Source organism: Nicotiana tabacum, chromosome 9 (genome assembly GCF_000715075.1).
Source record: "Nicotiana tabacum cultivar K326 chromosome 9, ASM71507v2, whole genome shotgun sequence".
NCBI classification, from domain to species: domain Eukaryota; kingdom Viridiplantae; phylum Streptophyta; class Magnoliopsida; order Solanales; family Solanaceae; genus Nicotiana; species Nicotiana tabacum.
The window spans coordinates 2,550,909-2,564,824 of record NC_134088.1 but is presented as its reverse complement, the minus strand read 5'-3'; the positions used below and the strand labels follow the sequence as shown (position 1 = coordinate 2,564,824).

The following is a 13,916-nucleotide window of genomic DNA, read 5'->3' as shown; positions in this document are numbered from 1 at the left end:
TGAAGAAATTTCTTATAGCATAAGTAGTAACCTGCACGAATGGTGTAATAAGTGCCCTGTTGTCTTCTATAAGGACTCCGTGAAATTGTAATCTCCATGAAAATCCTTACCAATGAGATATAAATTTAATTAATTGAACCCAGCGTTTGATAAGCAGTTGTTCCTAGTCAATGGATGCTTAAATACAATGAGGATACATAAGCTACATAAATAAAGTTCCTAAATGGAATAGATTACATGAGATTCAATACTCTATTTAGGAGTGCTTTTCTTGCAAAATCAAGTATTTTCTTTAATTTGACAGAATAAAAAGGTGCCAAACTATGATCCTCTTAGTAATTACAGAAACGCAAAAAAAAAAAAAAGGAAAACAATTAATATTGGTTTTATTGAGAACTTATCTCTTTCCAAGTTGTTCACACTATGGCTTCTCAAAAAAGAATAAGATCTCCATAATAAACTCTAGTTTTTCTTCCTATTTAAACCAGTATATAGATGATTGTAATTATTAAGAAGTGGTGGGCATGTTTCAAACACAATCAAGCAATTAGCAAAACACCTTTATGTACTAAAGTGCTATGCCAATGGAAAAAATCCTCCATTTTCACCTTTTGATATCAATTATTTTCTCTATTCTATTTGTTGTGTTGGGCAATGCTAAATCTCTTTCACCACTCAACTCCACTTACATTATGCAAGCTAGAAAGAGATTTATGTCTCTTGATTCAACTAAGCTTTCAGATCCCCCAACGCCATCCCATACTTTTACTATTTACCATCGCGATGTATTTGAAAAATCAAACTTTAAAGACTACGAGTCGTTGCTTGAAAGTAGGATTGCCCGATGTCATGCTAGAGCTAGTTATTTAGCTTCTATTTTTGATGATGGTAGCTCTGATGGTAAGCAACCCCCACTTCCAACCGAGAGGTTGTGAGTTCGAGTCTCCCCAAGAGCAAGGTGGGAAGTTCTTGGAGGGAAGGATGTCGGGGGTCTATTTGGAAACATTCTATCTACCTTAGGGTAGGGGTAAGGTCTGCGTACACACTACCCTTCCCAGACCCCACTAAGTGGGATTATACTGGGTTGTTATTGTTGTTGTTGTTGTTGTTGTTTTGATGATGGTAGCGATGTTGTAATGGCAAATGACAACAAGAATGATGCAAATGCAAGTCTCACAAGGCAACAAGATGCACAAGGGGGTAAAATTCGTGAATTGGTCCCAAAATCAACAGATACACACTGCGTACATGGTGAGTATGTTGCATCATTTTTGATAGGTAGCCAATTGATCAAAAATTACTTGCTAATAGACACTGGAAGTGGTTTACTTTGGTGGCAATGTGGACCATGTGAGGCCAATAATTGTTACAAACAGGATCAACCTCTATATAATTTTACTACATCTAGAATTTCTCGAAAAGTTGATTGCATTCGACGTAGTTCATATTGCATAACTGCGGACCCAACTTTTCATTGTGATCGAGATACTTCTGAATGTATCTATAATAAGAAATATACGAATGGATCAGGAACAAAAGGTTTTATGGCAGATGACGTGATTTATTTTGTTGTAGACCAAAGACCAATTCGGTTTACGTTTGGATGTAGCAACGAACAAACTGGTCTTTTTAGTAGTTCCTATTCTGGGATTGTTGGCCTTGGACATAAAGTATTTCCACTAGTAGTTCCTATGGTTGAAAATCCAATTGGACCTTTTGACACTTGCTATAAAGTGGATCCAAATGGCGAGGAACTATATTTCCCAGTTGTAAAGTTGTACTTTGGTAGTGTAAGCCGAAGTACAGAGTTGATTCTGGAACAAGAGCGTGCAATTGTGAAATATCAGGGGTTCTATTGTTTGGCTTTTATTGGATGGCAAGAAAACTACTCAATATTAGGGGTTAATCAACTCCATGGTGTAGGATTAACTTTTGATACTTCAGCAAATACTTTGTCCTTTGACATTAATGCATGCGATTGAGGTATAAATAAAATTTCTTGTGTCTTGCAATCTCAAGGCGTACCCAAATTCACTACAATTACAACTAGCATGTCTTTTTCTTGCTTTCTTAAAATCATGGATTCGTCTCCCGTAAGAATGCGGTTAAAAATCATTTGTAGCAAGTGTCTCCAAATTGAATTTTTTTTCATTCTCCAATTTGATTGATTGATTAAGTTAGTGACAGCAAAACTATCATATATCATAGTAAAATTAATATATATTTCGAAGGAAACCTCCGTCGATATATAGTATTTTTAAAACTATATTGTAAATTCTCTTATTTCTCTTTATTCTAATTCATTGAACAGTAATAACTATTGAAAGATTTCAAAGGACCGTTTAGAATTTCTCCTTCCTTCTGGCATTGAACTGTTTCAACGACATTTGGTAGACTTTCGGTTGATATTATTAATGTTATTTAAATTTATATTTTATATTCATTCGGACTTGCAATTTCCTTTCCGGTATTTTGACATCTTTGCTATTGGTAAGTTCCATTGAAATTTTAGGAGTTTTTATCATAATATCAATAAGTTAATTCAAAATCTCGCGATCAACCTCCTGTGCAGACGCAGTAAGGACATTGATGAAGTATAAGCCCTGGCGAAAGACGAAGGCGGTAAGCGAAGCGAGGACGATAATTCTCTAACCGGGCTCTTAGTGGAAGTCGAAACCCGTGTTCAAGTAAAGGAGATACTGATTCATTAATGAATTTTTACAGGCAAAATGCCGCTGACAATGTGTTGAATTGGCAGGTTACCTGATGAAGAAGCTGGGAAGGTACCAGCTGCCTGCGTGGTGTTAAACCAAAATGCTAAAGAGAGCGAAGGGGAAATCATGAACTACGTTTCATGTAATGTAGTACACTATAAGAGAGTTAGAGTACTGCAGTGGACACAATTCAAAAATAACCTTCAGCACCACCGACTTTCATGGAACAACCATAACTGTCAACCATTTCCACCAACTAACTACCTCTATTGACAACCATCATCAATTAGCCACCACGCTAAGGCACTAACTACCATCGCACAACCATTATCTATCATCCATCATCAGTGGCGAAGCCAAAAAATTCCTCAAGGGTGTTCAAACTTGAAAGAAGTAAAAAAAATGTTCTTATAAAGGGTGTTCAATTATCACTATCCAAAACTCAACATGTCATGATGTCGCCTATCATTGTACTAGGAAAGCCAACTACTCAAACATTTTCAACACTTTCGACTTTGAAATATACTAGCACATCTTAAATAATTAAAAATCTCATAAAACGGTTTAGAATATCATAACTCAATACATAAGTTTTCCCAAAAATCGAGGTGTCACTGAGTACATGAGCATCTAATGACATAGTCTAGTACACTATCTAGAAAGTAAAATTGAATAAATAAACTGAAAGATATGGGAAGAGAGTCAAAGTCTGCGGATGCCAAGCAGCTACCTCGATGATCTCTGGATGTCTGAACTCTGTGAATCATCAATCGCCATGACCAAAAACACCCAGATCTGCACACGAGGTGCAGGGTGTAACGTGAATACAATCAACTCAATAATAACAAATCTAATCTTATGAAAGTAGTGACGAGTTTGAGTAATACAGTCCACATACAATATTAATAGTAGGGAAACATACAACAAATATGACAGTGTTATCTTAGAAATTTATAATCTACAAATAAAAGTACAAGAATTTAGATATGCTTTCAGGTTTTGGCAATAAAACTTAACACAAAGCAAGGCATATCCAGCCCAAATGCAAATAAACCAGTGTTGATCCAGCCCAACTGTAAATAATTGCTAGCATTGCGCCCACTGTGGATATGCAGACTCCGGAGGGGTCGATCCAGCCCAAGCACTATAACAAGCCAAATCCTGGTATGAATCAATAAAAGCCTGTTGCGGCGTGCAACCCGATCCCATAAATATCACTCACAATAGACACTCAGCCTCACTCAGTCATTAATTTCCCCAGTCTCTCGGGCTCACCAGCATCATGATAATCATCCCAAACAATGATGATATGATGTATCAAATAAAGGACAACGGAGACTAATACATAATATGCAAATAATAGTTGTGATTGAGTACAAATTGACAAATTAAGCAAATAATTCAACATGTAACACGACCTCTATGGGCCCCAACAGTACCAACATGGAGCCTAAGCAGGATTTCTAACATGTCTGACCCCTCAATTGCTCTAACACATGGTAAAAATACAGATAACGACATTATTAATCAACGATACAATTCCATGGAATCAACCAAGTCACAATTCCTATGGTGCACGCCCACACGCCCGTCACCAAGAATGTGAGCCACCTCAACACCAATCATATAACACAAAATTCGGGATTTCATACCCTCAGAACCAAATTTAGAAGTGTTACTTACCTCAAACTGTGCAAATCCCTACTCCGACAAGCCCCCTCCTCGTGAAACGGCTTCCGAATGCCTCGAATCTAGCCACAAACAATTCGATACAATCAACGCGAGCTAAAGGAATCAATTCCATATGAAATTACTAAGTTCTTAATCAAAAGTCAAAAAGTCAACTCAAAAGTCGACCCCTAGGCCCACGTCTCGAAATCTGATAAAAGTCACAAAATCGGAACACCCATTCAACTACGAGTCCATCCATACAAAAATTACTTAAATCCGATACCAAGATCTCGATCAAATCCCCAAAATTCGGCCAAAGAGGTTTCCTCCATTTTCCCCCAATTTCCAACCCAAATCATTAATTAAATGATGATTTCAAAGACATAAACATGAAATTTAACCAAAACTAAGTAATAATCACTTGCCCCAATCACTCCATTGAAAATCTCACTAAGAATTGCCTCTGAGTGAGCTCCCGAAATCAAATTGTGAAATAAACTCAAACCCTCATTTTTGAGATTTAATATTCTGCCCAGAAGTCCTTAATCGCGATCGGGGAAATTGCCTCGCGATCGCGAAGCACAACTCAGCTGCCTGGAAATTCAAGCCTACGTGAACACTTCAGTCCTCACGCACTTGAAGCATTGATTTCCTCAACCTACGCGATCGCATCCCTCTTCACACGATCGCGAAGAACAAATACGTAACCTTAGCTGCTGCATCATATATCCTATGCAAATGCGACCTTAGCCATGCGTTCGCAATTCACTTTATCCAACAGCTACGCGATTGCTACAAAGTCCTCCACAACCCAATTAAACCTACGCGATCGCTGACCTGTCCAAGTGATCATTTATAAGGAAACCAGATCAGAGACACAAGAAAACTTCAGCCAACCTTCAAGTCCAAAATTGATTCGTTAACCATCTGAAACTCACCCGTGGCCGTCGGGACCTTAACCAAACATACCAATAAGTCCGAAAACATCATACGAACTTAGTCTAGCCTTCAAATCACATCAAACAACGCTAAAACCAGGAATTGCGCATCGATTCAAGCCTTATGAATTTTTGAACTTCTAACTTCTATAGTCGATGCCGAAACCTATCAAATCACATTCAATTGGCCCCAAATTTTTCACACAAGTCATAAATAACAAACGGACCTACTATAACTCCCGTAACCCCAATCCGAGCTCGGAAACCACACAGTTGTCACGAGCCAAAACTCAGACCTGGTCGTGATAACGCCTTTCGTGAAGACAAGGCCAGCCGACACAACACCCTTTTTAACCCTTTAATCATTAAGAGTCACTTTTAAGCCTTTAATTACACAAATGTTTCATAATATAAGTCTAAATGAACAGTGCGGAAATAACCTACAAGCCTGACATCGGGGTGTCACTAGTTATGAGTATCTACTACAACTGTCTAACTACATCAAGACCAATATGGTCGGGAAAAGTCACAATTTATACATAAGGAAGAATAAAGAGGGAGAAAGAAAAGCCGCGATCGCAAGGCAGCTACCTTGCTAACTCCGATGAGTGAAAGCAGTAATTAAATCAACATGTTCAATAGAAACTCACTTTAAAGAGGAGTGAAAAACAGTAAGTTTATAAACTGGCCCCTCAGGCAAAGCATCACTTATGTACATGTATGTATATATATATATATATATATATATAGCCCCTCGGGCAAGCCTCTCAGTCACTCGTGACTCAACTCTTACAAATCAGCGCTCAGACTTAGCACTCACACGCAATAGGTACCATATAGTAACTGCTGCGGCATGCAGCCCAATCCAGATATCGCTACGGCGTGCAGCCCGATGCATAAATATAGTCAACTGCGCTCACTGGGGTGTGCACACTCCGGAGGGGCTTCTACAGCCCAATCGCTATATCGCTGCGGCATGCAACCCGATATATATATATATATATATATATATATATATATATATATATATATACATACATACATACATATATCTATATACATACATACATATATACATACATATATGTATGTATATAGATATATGTATGTATGTATGTATGTATATTGCTGCGGCGTGCAGCCCGATCCATAGATATATAATCCTCACAACCAGGCCCTCGGCCTCTCTCAGTCATTAACCTCACAATCAGACCCTCTGTCTATATCAGTCATCAACCTCACAATCACTCGGACCATTAGTAAAACAGGGAACTCAGCCCAAACAGTTTTCAAATTTTAAGAAGTAAAGTGATAAAAATAGATATATAATCCTCACAACCAGGCCATCGGCCTCTCTCAGTCATTAACCTCACAATCAAACCCTCGGTCTATCTCAGTCATCAACCTCACAATCAGACCCTCGGTCTATCTTAGTCATCAACCTCACGATCACTCGGACCATCAGTAAAACAGGGAACTCAGCCCATACAGTTATCACATTGTAAGAAGTAAAGTGATAAAACCAGATTTAAACAATAAACAGGTAAAACATGACTGGGGATATGCTTTCAAAACAAATAGAGTGAGGAAAAATAGTGAAAATGTCCCTAAGGGTCTCAACAGGTTGGCACAAGGCCCCAATCATGGCATACACCCCAAAATATAATATCACTCTCTAAAATATGGAATATCATAAGATTTCAAATCAAATACGCGACTTAACAGTCGTACGAGATGGACCAGGTCACAATCCCCAATGGTGCATGACTCCACACTCATCATCTAGCATGTGCGTCACCTCAAAGTAGTACAACGATGAAAAATCCGCTGTTCAAACCCTCAGGACAGTATTTACAATCATTACTTACCTCGATCTGGTCCAAACTCTAGCCCGCTATGCCTTTGCCCTCACGATCAACCTCCAGATGCTCCAAATCTAGCCACAATCAGTACATAACTATTAAAATATGCTAAGGGAACAAAGCTCACTCGAAAATATCCAATTTACATCAACAATCCCGAAATTGCTCAAACCCGGCTTCGGGCCCACATTTTGGAATCCAATAAAAGTTACATCAATAGAATCCTCATTCTCTCACGAGTCTATATATACCAAGAACATCAAAATCAGACCTCAATTCCCCCATCAAATTCTCAATTTACACTTTCCAAATCTAAGCATTAATTCCCCAATTTGTAGGCTTTAATTTCCACATTTTTCATGATTAAACAAGTAAGAATCAACATAGGATCGAGTATTGAGTTCAAAAATCTTACCTCCAGGTGTTATCTCTTGAATCCCTCTTTAAATCCTCTCAGAAAGCTCCAAAATTGTCCCAAAATAGTGAAAATTAGCCCCAAAATCGCGAACAATGGCTACTTAAACATTCTTCCCCAGCATCAAAACCTTCTTCGCGAACGCGGTCAAGCCTCACGTTCGCGAAGCACAATCCATCTTTGACCAAAAAGCCTTCTTCGCGATCGCGTCCTGCCACTCGCGAGCGCGATGCTTCCACAGACTAACCCTTCGCGATTGCATAACCTCTCTCGCGAACGCGATGAATAAACACCCTGAAGCTCAGCTGCCCAATTCCTCTTACGCAAATGCGATCCACTTCACGCAAACGCGATGACCAATCACATAGTCCTTCGCAAACGCGGAGCCTGCCTTGCGAACGCAAAGGCTAAAATTCCAAACGTGAGGGCTTACTCGCGAACGCGAAAGCCATTTTCTCTGCAACACTGATCAGCAATTTCTGCAATTTCAAATCATCATGAAATGGTCCGATTGACCACCCGAAACTCACCCGAGGCCTCCAAGACCTCAATCAAACATACCAACATATCCCATAACCTCATTCAAACTTGTTACAACCTTCGGATCACTCAAAACAACATTAAAACATCAAATTTGCATCGAATTCAAACCTAAGAATTTCAAAATCTTTTGAATTACGTTTTTGATAAAAAACCCAACCAAACCACGTCCGAATGACCTAAAATTTTGTATACACGTCACAAATTACACAACAGAGAAACTGCAACTTCCGAAATTCCATTCCGGCCCCTATATCAAAATCTCACCTATCAACCGGAAAAATCCAAAATCTCAATTTCGCCAATTCAAGCCTAAACCTTCCACGGACTTCCAAAATGCATTCCGATCATGCTCCTAAGTCCCAAATCACCTAACGGAGCTAACCAAATCATAAAAATTCCGATCCGAGATCATATACAAACAAGTCAAATCTTGGTCAAACCTTTCAAATTTCAAGCTTCAAACTGAGAACTGTTCTTCCAAATTCGTTTTGACTACCTTGAAAGCCAAAACCAACGATTTACATAAGTCATAATACATCACACGGGGCAAGTTATGCCTGGGAATTGGCGAGCAAAGTGCAAAAGCTCAAAACAATCGGCCGGGTCATTACAATAGTCAACTCTCAGTCAAACTTCTAAATTTTCAACTTTCGCCATTTCAAGCCAAATTCAACTACGGACCTCCAAATCACAATCCGGATACACTATTAAGTTTAAAATCACGCAACGAAGATAATGGGACCAGACCATCAAAACAACATCCCGTAGTCATTTACACATAGGTTAACATCCGATCAACCTTTTCAACCTAAGCTTCCAACCTCGAGACGAAGTGTCTCAACTCATTCCAAAACATCCTCGGAATTGAACTAACTAGCACGAAAAGTCCCATAGCAACTATTAAGCAAAAAATGAGCTGAAAATGTGAGAATAGGGCTACAACTCTCAAAATGACCGGCCGAGTCGTTACATCCTCCCTCTCTTAAAAAAATGTTTGTCCTCGAACGTGTCTAGAAACGTACCTGGAGTCTCAAATAGGCATGGATATTTTCTTTGAATCTCCTGCCCGGTCTCCCAAGTAGCCTCTTCAACTGGCTGACCTCTCCATTGCACCTTCATTGAAGCTATGTCCTTTGACCTCAACTTTCGAACCTACCGTTTCAAAATGGCTACCGGCTCCACATCATAAGTAAAATCACCTTCCAACTGAAACGTGCTGAAGTCCAAAATGTGAGACGGATCGCCGATATAATTCCGGAGTATAGAAACATGAAATGCTGGATGAGCACTTGACAAACTAGGTGGCAAACGAAGCTTGTAAGCCACTTCTACAATCCTCTGAAACACCTTAAACGACATAGTTTATCGAGGGCTCAACTTGCCCTTCTTCACGAACCTCATAACACCCTTCATGGGAGAAACCTTGAGCAGCAACTTCTCCCCAACCATGTAAGAAACATCACGAACCTTTCTATCGGTGTAACTCTATTGTCTAGATTGCGTCGTGCGAAACTAATCCTGCATTTTGATGACCCGAAAGATCATCTCATGTTTTAGAACTAAATTGTATGCTTTGAACCCTTAAATATCCTATTTTAGCCTTCCGAATTTTGCGTGCGCGGTCCGGGTGTTTTCCGGAAGGCTCATATGTTATAAACTGATAAAAATAAGAATTTTTGCCTTAAAAGTTAAATTTAGTTGACTTTGGTCAACATTTTGAGAAAACGGACCCGGATCCATCTTTTGACGGTCTCAGTGGGTTCATATCATAATTTGGGACCTGGGCGTATGCTCAGAATCAAATTCCGAGGTCCCTAGCTTGAGATATGAATTTTTGTTGAAAATTAAAAGTTTGAAAATTAATGGTTTTCAAGAATTGATTGATGTTTTGTCTTGTTGATATTGGGTCCGCATGTTCCGGAGCATGGTACAAGTGCATTATAATATTTAAGACTTGTCCGTGAAATTTGGTGGAAAACAAAGTTGGTTTGACGTGATTCAGACATCCGATTGTGAAAATAGAGTTTTTAAAGTGTTCTTGAAAATTCCATGTAATTGGGTGTTTAATTCGTAGTTCTAGGTGTTATTTTTGCGATTTAATTGCACGAGCAAGTTTGTATGATGTTTTTAGACTAGTGTTCACCTTTAGTTTGGAGCCTTGAGGGATTGGGTTAGTTTCGGATAGGCTACATAGTGTTTTGCACTTAGAGAAACATAGTTGCTGGTGTATAAGACCTGCAGACTTTGCATTTGAGAGGTCTGGCTCGCAAATGGGAGCCTCACATTTGCGAAGAGGCCATCGTATTTGCGAGAACTGGGATGGGAGTTACACCTTCATATTTGCGATATTTTTTATTGCATTTGCGATCCTGACAGTTCGCATTTGCGAATACTGGGTTGCATTTGCGATGTCAACAGGTTCAGGCAATCTTCACATTTGCGAATAAAAGTTTGCATTTGTGGGGTTTGCATTTGCGAAGCCCTGATCGCAAATGTGATACCTGCTACAGACCAAATAGCTAGAAAAACAAGATTTTCACTTATTCTTCGAATTTTGAAAACAAGAAAACCCTTTGGGCAATTTTTCCAAGACTCTTTCTTCCCCTAATCATTGAGTGATTCTAACTCATTTTTTTTTAATCTTTTATTACATTTTCAAGTTTTTAACCTAAAATCTAGTGTTTTCATGGTAAAATTTTGGGGTTTGAGAATTAGGGATTTTTGAGAAATTGGGATTTAGATCTCAAATTGGGGTCAGATTCAAAAACAAATTACATAACCGGGCTTGGGGGTGAATGGGTAATCGAATTTTGGTCCGAACTTTGCGTTTGTACCAAGCAAACCCGGGTGTTGACTTTTGTTGACCTTTTTAATTATGACTTAAATTGAATCTTTTGTAATCGTGGGTGATTCCTAAGGCTTATTTTGTATCGTTGGTTGGTAATTTGCTAGATATTGTTGGTCCGGGGGCTTGTTTGAAAGGAAAAGTTGTGGTTGAGATTTGGCTGGTCTTCGGAGCGAGGTAAGTTATGTGTCTAACCTTGACTTGAGGGAATTAGGGGCCCTCAGACTATGTGTTATGTGAATTTCATGTGAGCGGCGTAAGCATGGTGGCGAGTGCTTATAAGCCACTGAATTATCTTTTTTTTCTTCCCAATTTTCCGCACTTCCTTAATTATTTCCTTTCATGTCTTAACTGTTATATGTTCTTAATGCTTTACATGCTTGACTGCTACTTGTTAATCAATATCCCCTGTTAATGATGTTAGTTGTACTATAAGTTTCATGATTCCCTACTACTTGCTTAAATTGATTTACTTGCACCTTTTTATTTGTCAATTGCTGGATTGGTATCGCTGTGTAGTATTACTCGTGTATATTTCTTTATCGTACAATTTCCTTTCTGGTTCAGTTTGGTATTTATTGATCGTAAAGGCTTTGTGGTTGAACTATTGATTTGGTTGTGTTTTGAGTATTTGGTACTGATATGGTGGGATCGGGTTGTACGCCGCAACACGTGTAATAAGGGTGGATTGATATGGTGGAATAAGGGTGGATTGTATGGTGAAATAAGGATGAATTATGATACTGATATTGATATATGGTGGGATCGGGTTACGCGCCATAATAAACATATAGTATTTATATTGATATTTTTATAGTGGAATAAGGGAGGATTATGTGTTTTTTGGTAGGATCGGGTTGCGCGCTGCAACAACTAATCTGTTTCCATTTCTTGAGCTGTGTTGGTTTTCCGGTCTTTGTATTTGAACGGTTAGAGATTGGAAATTCTGGACGACGCTGGTTTATTCTTGAGGTCGTGGTTATTTTTTTAGGTTGACATATATAATTCTGTTCAGTATTTCTATTATTCTGTCATTATAATATGTAATGCGTACAGGTTGTAGTGTAGGTGACCCGTCTTATCCTCATCATTTATTATTCAGATCATTTTAGTTATTCCAGTTATTTCTCGTTATTTAATTCAATTTTAAAAAAATGGATAATATGTTCTAACGTTGGCTTGCCTAGCAAGTGAAATATTAGGCGTCATCACAGTACCGACAGTGGAAATTTCGGGTCGTGACAAATTGGTATCAGAGCACTAGGTTACATAGGACTCACAAGTCACGAGCAAACTTAATAGAGTCTGGAGGATTGGTGCAGAGACGTCAGTACTTATCTTCCAGAGGCTTTGGAGTTAGGAATAGTTTCACTTCTATTCTTCTCTGTCATGCGATATTATTCTATCATTACTGATTGAACTCTTATACTCTATTCTCTCATAGATGGCGAGAACGTGCATCGCATCTTTAGCTGGACAACAACCAGAGACCTCAGCACCAACTCTTACGAGGGGTAGAGGTCGAGGCCAAGGTCGTGCCAGAGGCCGAGGCAGGGGCAGATCTCAAACTAGAGCTCGAGTAGCAGCACCAGCGGTGGAGCCTCAGGTAGAGTTTGATGAGGTGGTTCCAGCCCAGACTATGCTTGTCAGACTGGCTCAGGTCCCGGGGGAGGGTTCATTGCCACCCTAGTGCTTTAGGATGCTTTGGTCCGTTTGGTGGGCCTTATGGAGAGTGTGGCTTAGACCGGTGCATTTCCTGTGGCACTAGCCGTCTCTCAGGCTGGAAAAGGAGCACAGACTCCCACTACTCACACTTCGGAGCAGATGGCTCCCTAATTTCAGACTCTAAAAGCCCAGCAAATTGGGGTAGTTCAGCCGGGTGCTGCGGCACAAGCCGGTGATGGATTGGCTATGTCTTCCGAGTCTTTATGGAGATTGGATACGTTTACTAAGCTCTTTCCAGTTCACTTCAGTGGTGCATCTTTAGAGGACCCCTAGGATTATCTTGACAGCTGTCATGAGGTGCTGCAGAACATGGGTATAGTGGAGACCAATGAGGTCTATTTTTCTGCATTTCAGTTGTTGGATTTCTCCAAGAAATCTTAGAGGGATTATATGTTGACCAGACCAGTTGGGTCGCCTACTCTTACTTGGGACCAGTTCTCTCAGATATTTCCTGAGAATTCCTTCTTATCACTTAGAGAGAGAGCTACCGTAGGTAGTTTGAGCGCCTTCAGTAGGGCAGTATGACTATCACTTAGTATGAGACCCGCTTTGTGGACTTAGCCCGTCATGCTATTCTTCAGCTTCCTACCGAGAGAGAGGGTGAGGAGGTTTATTAAGGGACTCGCTTATCCTATCAAGTTTCAGATGGCCAAGGAGACTAGTAGTGAGATTTCTTTTCAGACGGCTGCCAATGTCGCCATGCGTATCGAGGATGTTCTTTCACAGGAGAGAGGCCAAGGGTCTGACAAGAGGCCTTGTCATTCCGGTTGTTTTAGTGGCGCCTTGTCTGGAGGCAGGGGTACTTTTGGTAGGGGTCATCCTCCTAGGCCATACCAGTCAACGCTTCAGGCATCCCATAGTGCTTCAAGGAGTCACGGTCCTTATGTGCCTCAATCAGGGCAGCCAACCTATAGTGCACCGCTAGATTCTATCAGTGCACCTCCTATTCAGAGTTACTACCCTGGTCATCCGGCCCGTTCGGGTCAGTCTCAGTTTTAGCAGCCACATCACCAGGATGGATGTTTTTAGTATGGTGGTTTTGGGCATATCAGGAGGACCTGTCTGAGATTATTGGTGGTACGCCACAACAGAATTCTTATGCCACGATTAGGCACCCGTTGCATCACCACCCGCTCAGCCAGCTAGAGGTAGGGGTTAGGGAGCCAGAGGTAGAGGTCAGACCGCTAGAGGTGGAGGTCAGGC

The 13,916-nt window shown here is 40.1% G+C and overlaps 1 protein-coding gene across 1 annotated transcript; it reads left to right on the top strand.

Annotated features, from left to right (window-relative positions):
- The first annotated feature begins 1,136 nt into the window (after positions 1–1,136).
- Positions 1,137–1,982, top strand: LOC107789201 (aspartic proteinase CDR1-like). Its single transcript, XM_016610976.1, has one exon. The coding sequence runs from the start codon at positions 1,137–1,139 to the stop codon at positions 1,980–1,982; it is 846 nt and encodes a 281-aa protein (XP_016466462.1).
- Positions 1,983–13,916: the final 11,934 nt, after the last annotated feature.